General features: G+C 40.7%; 1 protein-coding gene across 1 annotated transcript in view; it reads right to left on the reverse strand.

The window, feature by feature from the left end:
- Nucleotides 1–5,793: 5,793 nt before the first annotated feature.
- Nucleotides 5,794–19,250, reverse strand: part of mtnr1aa (melatonin receptor 1A a) — a 43,614-nt gene continuing 30,157 nt past the window's right edge. Inside the window, exon 2 of the mRNA XM_033623184.2 lies at nucleotides 5,794–7,353. Coding sequence (XP_033479075.1) covers nucleotides 6,485–7,353 — 869 coding nt within the window. The 3' untranslated portion in view covers nucleotides 5,794–6,484. The remainder of the gene's footprint in view (nucleotides 7,354–19,250) is intronic.

The raw sequence follows: 19,250 nt of genomic DNA on the forward strand, positions 1-19,250 counted from the left end.
TTCTTTTCCGTTGCCTCGAATGGAGGATTGTGTAGACCAGGTGGGTGCTGCTAGGTATGTCAGCAAGTTTGATCTGTTGAAGGGTTACTGGCAGGTGCCCTTGTCCAAAAGAGCACAGGAAGTGGCAGCTTTCATTACTCCATCTGGGCTGTACTCCTATAAAGTGATGCCATTTGGGTTGAGAAATGCACCGGCAACTTTTCAGCGTTTGATGAACCGTGTGGTGGCTGGGCTGGCTGGTTGTGCAGTTTACTTGGATGATTTAGTTGTCTACAGTGATACCTGGTTTTCTCACATGCAGCGGGTGAGAGCTCTGTTTGACCGGTTGGCAGAGGCGAAGCTGACAATTAATCTGGCTAAGTGTGAGTTTGCTCGTGCAACTGTGACTTACTTGGGTCGGGTGGTTGGACAGGGGCGGGTGGCTCCTGTGCATGCTAAAGTGTTGGCAGTTGAGCAGTTTCCGCAGCCTACCACTAAAAAAGAACTCATGAGATTTCTTGGGATGGTGGGTTATTACAGGTGTTTCTGTAAGAATTTTTCTACTGTTGTGGCACCGTTAACTGACTTGCTGAAGGCCAGGGCTCAGTTTGTGTGGTCGCCAAAGTGCCAGGAAGCTTTTGGCAATGTGAAGTCTCTTTTGTGTGCAGCACCAGTGCTGGCTGCACCCCGTTTTGACCAGCCTTTTGTCTTACAGGTGGATGCGAGCCATGTAGGAGCAGGGGCTGTGTTGATGCAGGCAGATGAGCAGGGAGTTGACAGAGCAGTCAGTTTCTTTTCTAAAAAATTTAATCGACATCAATTAAATTACTCAGTGGTTGAAAAGGAAGCCCTTGCTTTGATCTGGGCCCTGCAGCATTTTGCTGCATTTTTGTCTATGTGGGTTCTGGAATGACACCAGTGGTGGTCTATACAGATCACAATCCACTGACCTTTCTGCATACCCTGCGATGCCCCAACCCGAGGCTGATTAGGTGGTCACTGTTCCTTCAGTCTTATGATCTGGACATCCGACACATTAAAGGCCGTGATAATGTGGTGGCGGATGCATTGTCGCGGGCTCCAGTTTAATGTCACCTGTATGCTTCCCTCTTGTTATCCCCTTTCCCTTTGCATCCCTTTAAATGTGCTCCCTATAGGTTGAGTGGTTGCTGTGGGGGTGACCTGGGGATTGGCAGGCTGTGGGGGGTAAGTTGTGACAGTTAGTTTATGGTGTACTTTTTCCATTAGCTTTCTAATATGTAAACATTATTGTTGTTGTTGTTGGAACGGAGATCCTGTGGGACCCCCGTCTTATGGGGGGGGGGGGGGGGGGGGGGGTGACGACCCTCTCTGCCCTGCCTGCCTTGTTGTGTTCTCCCTTGCAGGTAGCAGTGGGCGTGGCTGCGGGTAATCAGGGAAGTGGCAGCACCTGAGTTCAGTGAGCTTTTAAAAGCTCTGGCTGCTCACTGCTCTTTCTCTTCTCCTTCCTGAGGCAGCATTTGGTTTTGGGTTTGGTTTTATCTTAGTTTCTGCACCCTACAACATCACACACATACATTGTTTCACTCATGCCCTCACTCACACCACTGACTTTACTGATTGCAAATACCATGTTTAGTTAGGTTCTTTTTCTTATGTTTATTCTTTAGCAAATAAAATCCTTTAATTGGCTTTCCTTGTGTATGTGTCTCCCTCTTTGTCATGGCCGTGCGGCCGGTTCGTGACACCATCCACAACTTTTCACAGCTGAAACTGAAAGAAAACGTTCTGAACTGCGCTGAACCGTACTGCTCAGTGGAAACAGGGTTTATGTGTTCTCAAAGTCAAGAGTGACTCTAGAAGCTCAAATGAACATATTTTCCCACTCACTCTTGTGTAATGTAGTCATGAAACAATGCCCTGGTTAATCAGACCTCATCATAGACTTTTTTTGTTTTGTTTTGTTTTTGAAGTAAGTGTGACTGCCAAACGTAGAGAGACAGACATGTAGAGCACATGTTTTGTGTTCTTTTTGTGTTTTCAGTTAACTGACCCTTTAATAATAAATACATTAGGTTTTATACACAGTACCACTCATGGACATTAAGCCTACTTGACAGATAATGTGGTGAGTGCACACTGACTAGATGTGTTCCATGTATAAATATTCTTTTTTTCTGCCAACAACATTTTTCAAGAAATTGAGATCTTTCATGTTCTCACAGATTGCAGAGCTTTACTGAGGCCAGTGAGGGCTTTACCGTGTTCTGCTTTTTGGAAGACATGCTCTGCTCGAGCTTTGATCTATGGTCTTGTTACAGTAAAGGACACATTCTATTTTTTCTCCTGGTATTGAATCAGTAATGGAAGATGGGCCTAAATCAGTGCCATTGGTCATGTAACACCTGGCTTTTGTCTTCTTTATTGTTGTACATCCTGGGCTATAAAAATCTTTGGGCCCAGATTACAGTATAACTCTGTTTGAGGCCAGTGTAAATCCCTGGGATTTTTTACATTTGCTCATCCACAACCCATTCAGCCCGTTCCTACCACACACAGCTCTTGGGATTAAACAGATAGAGAAGGGGGCAGGGAGTCTGCTGGGAGCTGGCTCTTTCAGCTTTTGCTTTGAGGATGATGGTCAGCGGCCGTTATGTAAGCCAAGTGGATTTCAAATGCATAGTTGAGCCATTCTCCTCTGTGATGCCAGATGCCTTTGTCTGTGTTCCACTAACCGGGTTGCCCACGCACGCTATGCAACACACATGCAAGCAATTATATACAGTAGGCTATACAGTGCCTGCCTCTTATGCACTGCAGAGTCCTTCACACTGTGAAGGACACTGGTGCCTACAAACACTTCTTATATGATCACCTTGAAATTTGTTTACAGACAGAACTTGATAGTGTCAGAACTACCACACACATGAAAGAAAGAGGGGGAAAAAAGCCTTATATACAGTATAAAGCCCTGTCATATTTTTGTTGTGCTCAATTTAGGATAAAGTCACATCATTCAAGCATTTTTTAAATCAAGACTCTCATAGTCGATCTTTGGCCAAAATATGAATCTAGAGCTGATTAAACTAACTCTATTGCCATTTTGGAGTCTGTAGTATGAGGTGCCATTGAATTGTATCCCTGATAGACCAAAACACAATGTTTATTTATAGTAACTTTCGGGTAGAAAAGCCTTGCGTCACGTTCGTAAAATAAAACAGTGCTTTGCAAATGGTGCTTTAATTTATTAGGTTTTAGCCACCTAAAAAGGGCCCACCATAAATATCAATATCAATTTAGGTGTATTTAGAATATTTTAACTGCCTTACCTTGCTGCTAGACAGCCATTAGGAAACTAAAGCTGTTATATCAAAGCTATCAGACTTCACTGACAAAAACAGTAGGCCCAATTTTACTTCAAAGAACACTGAAGTTGCTGGTCAACATCAATTGGTTTGTGTGTATGGTAAGTGGAGCAAGTACTCAAATACAGTGTACACAAACTGATATTGATTTTTTTTAGGTGGCTAAAATACGTCCACAGCAGTATGTTGCTTTGCTTCCGTGCCGGATTTGGGTTATTTAAGATAATAGTAAAGCAACACAGTACATATAATAAGCACAGCAGCAATGTCAGATAGGTCAGACCAATGTGTTTAACTATATATCTATAAACATTACAGTTACAGCTGAAAATGACAACAGAAATTAATAAGCAGAAACAGTAATTCATGCATGGCCCATGTATTTTTGAAGGCTGCAATCACATGATGAATGCGCTGATGGAATTAAAGAAGGAAGTATTTACAAGCTGTCAAGCAAGGAGGCAGGTTGGAGTGGTGGATGGTTAACAAAACACAGGACTTTCTTCCAATACATTCCCCTGGGAGATTGGTGTTAAGAACCCTGTGGACTTTGAGTGAACTTTAGGTCATTTGAAGGTATGTTGTTAACATGTTTTCTTTCCCTATATCTAGCTACAGTAAAGTTATTTGTCTAAATCTAAGCTCCCTAACTTTATGTTAAATACACAACTTTTCATTTAGGACGTAGCATCATTGGTGGGGCACTAATTGGTAGGATATCATACCTGCGTGTGCGCCTTTTCGTAGGATATCATACAAAGAGTTCTATGAGGATACGTTGTCTCTGAACATAAACCAGGCAGCAATTATGTTCCCACAACAACATAATTAACAATTTACAAATGTAATTTCTAGGAGACAGGGCTGCAATAAGATTAGACTAAACAGTAGAAACACCTCTTCAAGCTGCAATACTTTTAGCTTGGTGCAGCCAGCAAACTGGTGACTGAGTATACATTTTGGGGTATTTGTACAAAACCTTGATACATTTTTGAAAACAAGCCACACTGATTACAGGATGATTCCAAAATATTAACATCTTGGGTCTTATTTTCATAGTTTGGGCTTTCGTTCCTACCGGTTCTGGGTAGCTTCATTGGTAAAAAACAGTCAGTTGGCACACAAAACACAAGCAGTCAAACAATCATACAGGTTTTAAACAAACCCAAATGTTAGCCAAACATATTTTGAAGAGAAAAACAAAGGGGAATAGTAAAATTATTATCTAAGCTGTGCTTTGTAAACTTCCATCACAGTTTAGAGGCCAACTCACTGGTTTCAAGTTGACCTTATGTACCAGCTGTGGTTGTTTTGCATACAGTTTTCCTTTAAATTGAGAACTCAGCAATATCTTTGGGGGAGTGTATGACTATTGTAATAAACAGGAATGATGCTATAACTAGAAATACCGCCCCTTGGTTGTATGCCTCCACACACCAGTCACATTTGTCTCACAGTTTACATCCATGTCTGTGAAAACATGGATGCTTCATACATAGCTTACCCTGGCAGCACAGAAGATCAACACAATCAGCACAGTTTAAAGACACTCAAGATTAATGTCACCAATTCAGTATCTGACCAAATGTCTCCCTTGATTTGACATTGCATAACGGCCAGAAAAGTGTATTATACAAAATATGATGATGTCACAGTGAGGTTGACCATTGATGTTTTGGATACATAATTTCACCCCTTCATCATTAAATTGAATTATTATTATTAAATAATTATTAAATTGTTATTATTTATTATGGCCAAAAACATGTTTTGTGCGGTCACACTGACCTTGACATATGACCACCAAATTCTAATCAGTTTATTCTTCAGTCTGAGTAAAGGTTTGTGCGAAATTTGAAGAAATTCCCTCAAGGCATTCTTGAGATATTGCATTTATAAGAATGAGATGGTTGCAAGGTCACAGTGACCTTGGCCTTTGACTACCAAAATCTTATCATTTAATTTCTGAGTCCAAGTGGATGTTTTGCCAAATTTGAAGAAATTCCCTCAAGGCTGTTGTGAGATATAAAGTTAAAGAGAATGAGACAGATGGAAGGTCACATTGACCTTGACCTTTGATGTTTTTGAATATATTGACCGTGTGTGTGTGTGTGTGTGTGTTTATATGTGGGGGTGGGAGGGGCGGGTTTTCAATATGTAATATTTTGTTGTATGTTTCTATTCTGTGAAGCACTTTGTGCTGCATTTTTAATGCATGAAAAGTGCTAAATAAATAAAGTTTGATTTGATTTGATCACCAAAATCTCTTACTTTAGTAGGTGTTCTTGAGATGTTGTGTTCACAAGAATGAGATGAACAACACAAAAACATAATGCCTCAGGCCACAGCTGTCGCCTGCGAGAAGGCATAACAAAGTCCAAAGTTATAAACCAGATTAACTGAATGCATTGACAGAATTGCAATAAAACTTTCATTTGTGAGTAAGCTGGAGACGGGACTGAAGCAGATCCTCCATCAATATAGATTTTATTTGGCATATGAACAATTCCTGCATATCCATGCATACATTATAATGAGCTCACAGGGTGGAGAGAGAGAAAGAGAGAGACAGAAAGAGAGTAAGAGATAGAGAGAAAGACAAAATATATATTCCACCTACTGTATTGCAGGGTATAATAAGACAGCAGCAACCCACATTGCTTGCACTCATTTAGTGTTACAGTCTCACAAATGAGGTTATTAAAATTAGTTAACTTTGTTTAAAAACTTGGGGTTATATTTTCAACCCAAGTTTTGTAGATTTCTTTTTTTATTGGCCTGATAAAATTTTGTCTTCATGTAACTGGAACCTGATATATCTTACTATATAACTACATGACATTTCATACAAAATAAATACTTATATAATGCATGATACATTAATATCATCACTGTAAACATGAAAACAAAACAGACATCATATATTTACTGTACTACAGGTATTGCAGAGTCAAACAAAAGTGCTTGATAAAAGACAAAGATAATATGCACCCCTGTTTTTACTGTGATTGTTCAGAGGTCAGATAGCACCATGTGACAGTCTGTGGACAGCTATTTAAATTTGGTATTTTTCTCACTATGCCTTTTAGTTTTTTCTTTTTTTTCACTCTCAGTCACAGCATATCTGTTCATGTCCGCTAAGTAGTCCTCTGAGATCTGGATCAGACAGAGTCCACCTTGACCTGGTTATTGTTGGTCATGAGCGGTGACGGTTTACTCTTTAGCCTCTCCCCTGCATCGTTGGAGCTGTCCTGGAAGAAGATGCGTGCCGTGCACACTGACACTACAATGCGCTTGTACTCCCTCCGGAAATTCTGGTTCAGCACACCATACACAATGGCATTAAGGCAGCTGTTGAAGTAGGCCATGAAGTAGCTGGCCACAAATAACCACTCAGGGATGAGGGGAATCACCACCTCTGGTTTGATCGCTACAGCCAGACCGATGAAGTTGAGTGGTGCCCAGCAAACGGCAAAGAGCACAAACACCACAAACATGGTGACAAAGTTTCTAACATCATGCGGCGTTATTTTGGGCCGGTTGTCAGGCTTGACCCGTCTCCTCACTTGAATGACCAGTATCCAAATACGCAAGTAGCAGTATGTGACAATCATGATGGGTAAAATGAAGTGAAAGAAAACCACTGCGATAGTGTACGCTGAGCTGGCTGACTGTTCAAAGGTGCAGGAATAAACCCGTGGGTCATACTGAAGTGAACCCACAAACAGGTTGGGCACGATGGCGACCACAGTCAGCGCCCAGATCAACATCACATAGCAGACCGAGTTTTTGTCACTGTACAGTTTATCATACTTGAGGCTGTGGCAGATATAACAGTATCGATTGATGGCAATGCCGGTGATGTTGAAGATGGAGCCGATGACGCTGACGCCCATGAGGAAGCCGCTGATCTGGCAGTGAACGTAACCCAGGTTCCAGCCATTGTGGAAGATGGAGGTGAGGACCAGAGGGTACGGGTAGATGGCCACCACAAGGTCTGCCACTGCCAGGCTCACCACAAAGATGTTCCCTGCAGACAAAACACACACCCACGGGAGAGACAAGGGAAGACACATGAGTCATTGACAACAGAAGCAGAGCAGATTGGTCATCCAAATAAACAAGACAAAGAGAGCGTAAGTGATTGTACTGAGGGAATGCCAAATTATTCATTCAGGAGCATTTTGGAGTTATCTGCCTGAAAAAAAAAAAAGACCGTGTCACTATTTTGCTTGTTTTAGCAGTTTTTCTTTTTCCCACCTTTCTGGCAATCATTTGTTTCAGTATGGAGAAAGCTATAAAACATACAGAGGACACAGAAGAAAACATGGATATTAACAAAAAAGCCATCTGCAATGTAATATCATCCAGGTGTTTTCTGAAGGTACAATTTCAAGCTTGGGTTAAGGTTTACTGCCACCTTCATCATTAAGCCAGAAACATCTAATGTGGGCAATGAAGTGGATGGTAACTGCTTTGTCACAGAGCAATAACTTTGACAAATGTACAACTATCACACTGAAGATCTTTCACGTGATGATCTAAATCAAGGTTCAAGGTTCTTTATTTTGAAAAAGCACTGACATTTAAGAGCAAAGCACAAAGTGCCTGGCAGGAAGGACAGTCCTTTCAAAAAGCTATGGTACAGTAAGCATTGGAAAAGGGCTAGCAGTAATTTAAGTGGGCTATAAATGATTTGAAAATATGCTAAAACGTGCAAAAAAAAAATAGCAGCACAATCCTTTAGAGACATCCATTTGTTTTTGTTGCTACTTCATTACATAAGCCACAGGGAAAGGGCCTCAAGGCTAGATGTTGAGAGTGAATACATCTGCAAGATTTGTATCTTGCATGCGCCTGTGTGAATGCATAAACACATTTGGTAGTTTCCCCCGATGATTTGGCGTGTGTGAACTCCAACTTGCATTCTATTGTCACCTTTTGATGTTGGTGAATAATGAAAAGGAGGGGCTCCCTGTCACTAAATAATGCATATTTCTAATTGCCGGCAAGGACATGATCTACGGGCCCGCCGGTAATCAAGGGCACGCAAGTGTGTTCTTTGTTCCAAATCTGATGGGGAAATTAGACATGGCTTGTTGGAGAACACACTGTTGCACACTGAGAGGTGGAAGACAGTGGCTGTGATCCTCAACCTCTTTCAAGTGAAATACATGACATGCACTTGAAAAGACAAAAGAGCAAATATCTTATTACTCTCTGTGGAAACAGCCTCTCGTGTACGTAGCAACACACTGCTTTGTGTCCCCAGTTTTAATTAATTACACAGACCTCTGCATCCAAGCATTATTTACTGTTGAGTGGCCTGTCATGTGCATGTTGGAGGATCCTAACATCTAGCCACACAGCATTTTCACAGCTGTCACATATATTAGTGGAATGTGTTGTATGTATAGTGGTGAGTACCATATTACGAGCCTAATGACAAGTCCTGATCCAGTTGCCTATGTGACAACACCCTGTCACAGATGACAAGATGCATTTACCGCATGTCAGATGGCAACTAAGCGCATCGTATATCTCGACAATCACTGCAGCGCAAGAGGCAATTTCATTTTTGCACTGACATTTGGTCTGTCAGTATCAGACACACTCCCCCAACCTGCAGGCGGACCTGTCAGTCTCACCTGAACATTAGAAGCTTGCTGCTGATCAGCCCGGTGGCCTGTTATCTCCCATACAACATACCAGCCATTCTACTGCCAGGGATCACGTGTGGCTATTAATTAAGGTTTGTCCTTTTATATCTGTCATTCAGCTGCCCTCTATAGGGAATTAGGTGCACCTGCTGTTGACACAAGATCCCGTGACAGATAGAGAGCTTAACTTTATGCATCTGTGTGACTGAGTGTGTGCACGCTTTCATATTTATCTTTGTGAGGACCTTGAGAGCAAGGACACTTTTTGGACAATAAGAACATTCTTCCAAAATGTGCAGCTGCAGGGGCGATTTCAGGGTTAAGCATACCCTGTGGTGTTTTCTTGTCTCCCGTGTACACATGCGTGCATGTAGATCAGTGTGTGTGGTGGTAAAGCACAAGATATAAACAAAATATCATCAAAACACTGTTCCATAGCATCATTAGTGTTCAAAAGGTGAGGTGTAGAATAAATCTGCAAATGTGCGTATGTGTATTCTTGTATTAATGATATTGTGGGGACCGTGGTCTCACAGTGACAATATGGGGACACTACTATATTTGCGGACAAAAAGCTTAACATCTTAAGATAAACCATTACATTTTATGATTAAGGTTTGGTTACTGGTAAAGCTTAGTGTTCAGGATGTAGTGACTCTAGTAAAGGTTTGACTAAGTCTCCAAGGAATTAATGTAAGTCAGGACACAGTCCTCCTCAGTGACAAAAACACTTAAGTATGTGTGTGTGTGTAGAGATGACTGGCTGCAGTAAGTGAAGCTTCATGCATACTGCCAAATAAGAACATATTTTCCATGTTCAAAAAGGTGTTGACACAACGCAAACAGTCATCATTAAGGGCCCCCCTGTCCTGTCTCTTGGCTTCTCTTTACTGTAACATCCTTGTTACAGGATTTTAAACTCAAGTCACTCAGTATTAACAGCCTTGACCTTGACAAGGTCACGTCATGAAAGGCCTACAGGCAGCTGGCTCTTTTGGCTGTTGGACTCTCTCCCTCACTGTCTCTGTCACTGTGACTAGTCCTGTGATTGACGCATCACTCTGAGTTTTCATTTGGCCCGAGGAGAGATATGGCCTGGTGCTGTGTCCCTTTTCCATTTCTGCAATCCCACACTTTCGACCAATTTCTGTTAGGATTAAGCTACAAGTGAAGCCCATCTGAGCATTTCTCCCACTGTAGTTGGCAATGAATTTCGACACACTCAGTGGCAAGCTGAAAAGATATACAGTGCATTTGGACAATATCCAGCCACCTCAACTTTCTTCACAATTTATGATGTTGCAGCATAATCTCTAAAATGGAATATGGTGATTATTTTTTTAGGGAGGCTATCACAAAAATGTTTTTTGACTTGCTTTTAAAGACATACTGAAAATAAAATGCAGACATCACATCCATATTAGCTTTAACCACCTATATTAGCTTTAACCACCCACCAGTCTCTGGTTTGAAAATTAATTTTGGCAGTAATAACACCTCTGAGTCTGTATCAGCCTGGAGCATCTGAATAGGATTTGGTCCCATTTTTTTCAGAGCACAGTTACTTCAGTTCAGTCAAGCTGAAAGTGAAGCGTCTGTGAGCAGCTATATTGAAGTTTTTCCACAGATTTTCCAAAGGGATTTAAGACCTGGCTTTTACTAGGTCATACCAAGACTGTCACTTTCTTGTCCTGAAGCCACTGCAGTGATATGGAAGGGCTGTGATTTGATATGGAGCTTAGCTTAAGTGCAGTCAGGGGAGTCTTTTTTATTCTTAAATCTGCTGATTCTTCTTGTTCATTGACTAATTTCATCTAATTATTTAAGCTCCACCTCTTGGCTCTTCCCCATTCCCAAATTTTCATAAAATCAACTAAGAGAAATATTCAAGAGGTTAGTCCCTCTAGGTTCACATCTTCCAGTCAAATAAAATTAATACTTTCCACTCATTATATCCTCTCAAAAGCCACTCACTAATCAGTGTATATTTTACTTTCTCCGATCAGCTGCTCCTGCACTTCCATCTCACAACACAAACACTGGCCAAGCTACAGAGCTGACCATTTATCCGGTTATTCCCCATAATTGTGCATTAACCCCAAATTAAGTCTAAGCCAAGAACTGATCTTCATTTAATCAGTGAGACTTTGGACCCATAAACATAGTGACTCCACTGTGTATCTGTCCTGTGGGAACACAAACTGTCACTATAACACAAGGCTTCACATTTAGCTGCCTTTCTTCCTCCGACCTCACAAGTCCCGTGTCCCTCTGCGCTGAAAAGAGCACCCACAGCATGAGACTGCCACCTTCACGCTTTACGGCAGGGATGTTGTTAGACTGGTGGTGAGCTGTCTGTTTCCTCCAAACTCCTTTGGATTACAGCTGCAGAGTTACATTTTATATTTTATCAGAGAAATGTTTTGCTCTCAGAGTCATGCTGTTTTTTTTCAAGCAGTGACGTGTCTCAGTACTCTGACACAGACCAGCAAGTGCAGCTCTGACTGTTGTCATTCAAAATGTGCTGTCTCAGCAAACTCTGTACTTCTGTCAGTAGTCCTTGGATTCTTTGTCACCTCTCTGACTGAGGCCCTCATTGGTTTCTTGTTAAAATAGTTTATTTTTCTTAATCTCAACACGAGTTGTTTTTTTTTTATCTTACCCGAGATCTATGTGGTGTCTTACTTCTTTCAGTCTCTATACATGTACATATGCAACATTATTATCATTGCTAGAAGCTTGGTCTAATTCCTACAGGATTTATTTTAGGATTTTAAAAGACTTTTTTTCACATTTCACTTTCCTACAAACAATGTATGTATAAATAAATAAATCACTAATAAGACTATATATTTATCTAACCAGAATAATCATCCAGATCTTGTGTACAAGCCCAGATAAAATAAACTGAACACACTTATCTACATTCTGTGCAAGTTAATGTTTGAGTTCCTTTTCCCTGCAAAGTCATCTCAAAAAAGCAAGTCAACCCTCAGCAAATCACTTTGAAACTAATCTGAGCATGGACCTAACTAAACATCTTATGAGTGCCTTATTGGCTTATTTCTGGCAAAAAAATATCCCTTTAAGACATCCACCTACTGGCAATCTGTGCAGACAACTGTCTACCAACTGGTGCAAGCTGCTGTTACACCAAAGCATTTTTTGTATGAATTTGATTCCTCTTTCTTAAAGTGAAAGACACAAGCTCTGATAATATTTGAACAGTGGAGATAAAGTTGGTGTTGAGTATAATTTTAGATTTTTGAGCAGCTGGTATACAGTGTATGTGCACCTTCACCATCCACCACACCCCTGTAAGATTCTAAAGCTCCGTAAGAGATATTATGTGCATGTGCTGAAGGTTAGCAGCAGGTGGAGCAAGTCTAAATACGTCAGCCTTGACCCATTGTGCCCTTATGTCCTGACTGCACTAATGAACTAACCATTTCATTACCAACAGTCAAAAGTCAAGTCTAACTGCATACCTTTTCAGGGTAAGTTACTGAGGTCAATGTGAACGTGCAGAAAAAGCACACAAGGCTTTTAGTAAGCTGCCCTTGGCAGAGCAATCTGCAGAATGCCCATTTTAATGTATGTTAATGTGTGGAAAACCATCCCAGGAATATGAATACATTTCAATATGTCAGGAATATGTAAATTTTAATTACATGACACTACACGTAGAGTCAAATGCATATCTCATACGATGAATTTCAATTCTAAACAGCTCTACTTTCATGTCAGTGCGAAATCTGGTGCAACCTGTACTACAAGACATGCGGGTATTTTCCTGACCTTGAAATGTACTGAAATGTTTCTTTGGTATTTTCATTCCCAATGCTGTAAACAAGATGGAAGATATTACATAAAGGGATGGCAGTTCCAAGCACAAGGCGATGTGTTTATATTTTGCTGAAAAGTGTGCCTTTCATGCTCAAAATCAGGTCTGTTTTCAGTGCAACCACAGTTAGATATTGATTTGGTGATTCCCCAGTAGGTGCAAACTAACTGCTTGACAGAAAAAAAGCAGCTACAAAGATGGGAAAGTATAACTTTTCATTGCACACCCATGGAGAGCCACAACACAACTGCAAGTTTGATGCAAATATAGCAATATTGCCAGTTAGTGCTTTGAGGCAAAATGAAAGACTTCCCCTTAAATTGATTAAATCTCTACAACAATCAGAAGGACGAAATTTGAAAAGTGCCATGGTGAAGTGCAAGAGATGTTCCAATGCCATTTTTTCCCTCCCAACACCATTATTGATACCTGAATTGATGAATCTGCTGATACCAAGTACAGATCCGACGCCAGTGTGTTTAAAAAACAACAACAACAACAAAAAAAACTACTACCATATGAAGAAGCTAAATAAAAAGAGACAAACCAATTTAAAGTAGGTTTCCAGACCACAGCATTCTGGAGATATTTTAAAAAATAGTGAAAGGAATACTTTGATGTCCTATACAACATTGCTGACCTCAGGAATGAACTGACATTTACTATTAAATTACACGGTATCAAATCAGTGCATAGACTCACCTACTTGCTGAAACCTGATTCAGCATTTTAGGCAGTATCTGGGATTTTTCCAATACTAGTATTGGTATCAAAACAACTTTACAAGGTGCAGTGCTATTGCACATGGTAGAGTGCAATTTTTTGTTGGATTAACTACAAACACTGGACTGCACAGTAATTTACAGAGCACATCCAAATCTTTTAACCTGTTATCCTCTTGGTTAATGCACTCCTAATGTAATCCTATAAAAATCCTTAGTTACACCACACAGGTCACATAGTGAAAAATCTTGAGACAGTTAATAACTCACTCCTTTCTTATTCTGGTCCCCTTCCTCTCGTCCTTCCTATTTTATTTTACAAAGTTTTAATTTAGCCAACAGGAGAGTCAGCATTTGACAGTTATGAATATCAATGTGTTGCAAAATTAAAAATATCAATGTTACGCACAGAAAACTTGACACTTAGCTGAACAAACAAATCAGAAAGTACAACTGAAAAGATCTAGTATATAATCAATCTTTGAACATAAATTAAACTTTAACAGGTAATTTTCTGATGCTACATCTTGCCACTCTGGACCTCCAAGAACAAAACTGTTTTTCAAGTTGGACGTTTATCTCCATTTGGTGATAGTATGACACAAGGAATGTGACAAAAGCGATAATAATGAATCACTACACCCTTCTAACTTTGTTGAACAGATCTTTGGAACAGATACACTGTGATACATATTCGTTGACCTTGCCACCATGATCCAGAGGTACTTTGTTTTGATCTTTGCCAGTACAATGTTAACACACAGCCCTCAATGATTTACCTTTCTGCACCTTTTCTTCCCTTTTAAAAAATCATTCCTGTGAATTTTCTTCCATCATTACTGAGGTGCTCATACATGATTCAGTGATCACTAACTGTGCCAACAAATTCGAAAGTCTTGAATAAAGATGAGTCCTTGATGAATGAGAGGATATAAAGTGTTTCTTGTGTGTTGGGGCATTTAGTGAGGTCTTGTGGAATTTGCTCAAAATATCTCCCAGCTACCACTATGACAGAGGAAAAAAAAAAAAAAAAAAAAAAGAAGTATTGTGCCGGCTCCCGGGTGTGCAGTCAGAAATGTGACAAAACGCACACAACACAACAACTGTGATGTTGGGACTTTACTTGAACTGCATTAATAATAATCCAAAGAGGACGGGAGGGTAGAACAAAAACAGAGAGAGATAGAGAGAGAGAGAGATTGAGGCAGCCCGATGAAGAAGCTGAGTGATTATGTCCCTGGGTCACTATTGGATTTGTGGATATTGTGTTTATGAATGAAGCCAGTGACAGGCGTGGATGATGAGACTCTCTGCAGGTTTAATCCTCCTCACTTCTCTTACAGCAGCTATTTCAAGAGTCTCAGATGAGTACAAAAACACAGCGAGTATACAGTACATTAATAATAAAACATGTATGCTAGAAGACAAAATCTGTCAATAGCCTTCTCTGTTACTGTATAGAGAATTTTATTTTCAGCTACTGAGAAAATAGTGGAAAAAAACGGAAGCTCTTTTGATTTGGATTTAGGTAGAAGTGGTTTATTCCTACCCTGGTGTGGCAAAGGAAAGAAGGGATTTACAAACTGACCTCAAGTGCCCTCTCTCCTAGGGAAGCACCAACCAGAAACAGCAGAGTGGAAAGCAGCATTATGCACTGCAAACATGACTCCAGCTCGCCAACAAGCACCACTGCTGTTTTCGTAAAGCAGCCAGACGCAAGTAGCCTGAAGATTATTTAAATGTCAAAATCTTGTTTTTAATCACAAGAGTTAAAACAAACAGCAGCTGCTAAGAAAAGGCTGTGTTTGAACTGAAGGTCCCTGACTCATGACATGTTAATCACTGTGTGATTCTCTTATCAGACGGAGTTTTTCCATTGGGTAGGAGCTTCCTTTGAGATACTCTCACCAGTGTTGTGATCAAGACCACCTAAACTGAGACAAAAGCCCTGTTTCCTCCAAGCAGTATGGTACAGTTCGGTTCAGTTCAGTTCAGTACGCTTTTTTTTCCATTTCCTCTGTGAAAAGTTGTGGATGGTACCAATGGAACCATTCTGTACCGTCCCCATTTTCATTCACCTCTATGTTGGGGTACCTAGCACCTAGCATAGATCTGGTACTAAAAGGTGGAGCTATGAACACTGCAGTCTGTTGATTGGTCAATAGCGGATGGTCACTCTGCTCAGGGCTGAGTTGTGGCTGGTTTTGAGGCTCATGTAACCACTGTTCATACTGTGGAGAGTTTTATTCCTGTTAACTATAAAATGAAAGGATGTTTTACTGCCTCTTAAAGCAGCTGAAGTTGGGGTAAAAAATAACTTAGGTCACTCAATCGACTGCCGGGGACTTTTAATGTGGAGTTGGCGACTTGAATTAATCAACACACCTTAAATGTCACTTTAACAACTTTGACCATCACTTTAGTTTTTATATGACATACACTTTTAGTAATGAGTGGATCTTCAAGCATTTATATATATTAATTTCGTCCAGGTTACAGGAAATGCATATATTCTAATCCTCACTCAAAGAAAAAAGAAAAAAAAGCATAGCAGACCATTGTTCCCCTGAGCTTGCCTTACAAGGACTTAACTTACAAACCCACTATTTTTAAATATCCCATCAAGAGAGACTCTCACTGCAGCCTGTTCTGCCTTGTTCTGAAAATGTCGGCGTGCAGCCTCGTTCTGTGGACGATAAACAAGGTGCAGACTTCCATCTGTGTCACCAGTAATGAGGAATTACAGTGAGTGCTGGACAGAACACTGAGTGACAACAACCCCGCCCACTGAAAGAGTTTAGTGGAAACGGGGCTCAAGTCATGACCAAAACCAGTGCGTTGAGACCAAGACAAGACCAAGACTTTGAGGGGTTGAGACCAAGTCAAAACCAAAACCAAACCAGTGTGAGTCTAACAATGCATAACACACTTTAAAAAATGTGGAACATACCTACCACAGACTTAAACTAGTCTAAAAGATTCACATTCCCATGAAAACAACCACTGAAAACAAATGTAAATGCCTCTTCATTTGCCTCTTTTATTGTCATACACATATATGTGTGTATGTGTATGTGTACCGTGAGAAATGTCTTGATAAAATAATCAAAAGGCATTGCAGAGATTAATTTATGTATGGAAAGTTCACTTTGTTTTCTATAAGCCTGTTCTTCACCGTCCCAGTCATTTGACGGTTAATGGCCTCTTAGTTTGCGAGAGCAAGGAAGCCACCGCCAGTGGCTCACACGTGTGGCGTCATCAACAGCTCCTCCCACAATCTTCAACAGCCCCTCCCGTTGCGGAAGGCCGCCTCGGTCTGTTTAAACTAAAAGGGTTCCGCCAATATGTCTACCCTATGAGGTGGAAAATTGGGCACCTCGGATCAACTCGCCAATCTGGCTCTGTGTGTCTAAATGCTCGCAGCTTGCCGGCAAAACGGCCCAACATTCACGGAAAATCTGGCAGTGTAAAAGGGGCTTTTGTCTGATAACCGAGACAAGATCGAGTAATAATGTGGTTGAGTCCCAGGCCAAGACCTTAAAAAGCTGGTCTTGGAAATGGTCTTGAGAACAAGACCTCTCTTGAGTACCACAGTACTGGGTTAGCACACAATGTTTTTTGTCCAGCACAAGTTTTGAAACAGTCATGCCTCTTCTGTCACCAATGACAAAGGCAGTTAACAGCTACACAATTCAGATCTCAACTTAATAGTTTGTCTTTGCTTTATTTAAGGAAAGATTAATGAGCTCCTCATCTAATTGATGATGTTATGAAAATCTCACTCAAGTTGCTTCCCAGTGCTAACACCCACAGGGAAGCAACTTGAGTGAGATTTTCACAACATCTCAGATCCAGTGAGGTTTACTGCCTAACTAGCCAACCTTGTCGGCACACCTTAAAAAACCTAAGTAAATAGTCTCAATCTCAAATTGCTGGGCTTCTTTCTTACAGCCACCGCTACAGTTTTGAGGATCATGTGTTGTGAAAATACCTGTCCGCCACACTTACTTTCTCTGGTCAGGGAGCAGAGATGACAAAACACCACGGGTGGTGTCACACTGGATGTCAGCCAGGCCCCCACAGCTGGTGGCCTGACACAGCCTGACAGGTCCAGTCACGTCTTCCAGATAAAGCCCGCTAGACAAGTTGTCCAATGTCATGTTGTCAATCTGATTACACAGTCTTCATGTGTCATGAACTAGTGGCAAAACAAGATATCAAAAATTAACCTGTTTGTCAGGCCAGGCATGAAAATTAACATTTGCAACTTGGATATCTGTGCTGAACACCAGTATTGTCATATATGTACAAACATTTATCTTTCCATCACACTGATCTTGATGAACATCAGGTCAATGCGTGGGGATATACTGTACTTTAGATCCCCTGAGGAGCTGTGGGTAGGGTGAACCATGTGGCCACAGCTCGTGTAGCTGCTGGTGCTGCTAAGATTTACAGTACTCCAGCTGCTCCCCAGTGAGCCACACTCTGTGGTTCAGCTACAGCATCTGTTGTAAAGTAGAGAAAAACTAAAATCCATTTGTATGCAGTGTAGCATATTCTGTCTTCTTTTCACCATCCAAGATTGCAAACAGAGGACATAAAGTAGGACAATGCCTGCAGAAACCCCCCATCTGAAGCTAAGTGCTGTCAGAATAAAGGTATTTTTGCTGAGTTCTGTCGCTAATGTGGCAGGTGCAGGTTATTTTGCTGACGCTACTCTCCAGAGTGACTTTAACCCCTTGCATATCGAGGACATGTGAATGACGTGGGTCCTCTGAAGTCACGTTTTACCCCATTTGCAGTACATGAGACTGCTGTTGCAGATTCATCAGGGTCATCGTTGTGCAGAGACTGTGATGTTTTAGTTACAGAATCAAACCTTAGATTGGTAACTATCCTGCTTTTGGACATCTGTTTGAAGTTGTCATCTATACATATCAAATAAATGCCATTTTCTGTTTTCTGTTTTGTGTCATACGGATTACTGTTAATTTATTATGCTGATCTGATCTGTACAACATCTATTGCACGTCTGTCCGTCCTGGAAGAGGGATCCCTCCTCAGTTGCTCTTCCTGAGGTTTCTACCGTTTTTTTCCCCCGTTAAAAGGTGTTGTATGCTGTAAAGCCCTGTGAGGCAAATTGTGATTTGTGATATTGGGCTTTATAAGTAAAATTGATTGATTGATTGATTGATTGATTGATTGATTGTTGCACAATCTCTTGTGCACTAAAATGATGATCATCACTCTGGTGACATTGACAGGTTAAATGTACATGTTCTACATGCTTTCTGATACCCTTTGAAAGGTACTAAACAGACCATTACTTCAGGGAGATCTTTGATTTTCCAGTCCTCCTGTGGCAGGTAATTATTTTCTCATGGTGAACAATGTGACTAAGGGCTTGGGATCAGTTTGTGGCAAAATCAATAGGTCTGGGTGTTCTTTACATTTCATTGATTCTGCTTCTTAGTAAAAATCTGCTTTTTGGTCACTGCTCTTATTAGTGTTGAAATGATTAGTCAATGAATCCAATAGTTGTTTTACTAGATCCTGGAGAAGATATGGCAAATTGTCAAGCTTCTGAAATGTTAATTATAATAAGACTGTTGCTCAGACAAAAAAAGACATTTGAATTTGACGCCAAGTTTCTTAGAACTTGTGATAAGAAATTTTCACTATTGTCTGACATTTCAAT

Source organism: Epinephelus lanceolatus, chromosome 3, assembly GCF_041903045.1.
Source record: "Epinephelus lanceolatus isolate andai-2023 chromosome 3, ASM4190304v1, whole genome shotgun sequence".
NCBI lineage: Eukaryota > Metazoa > Chordata > Actinopteri > Perciformes > Serranidae > Epinephelus > Epinephelus lanceolatus.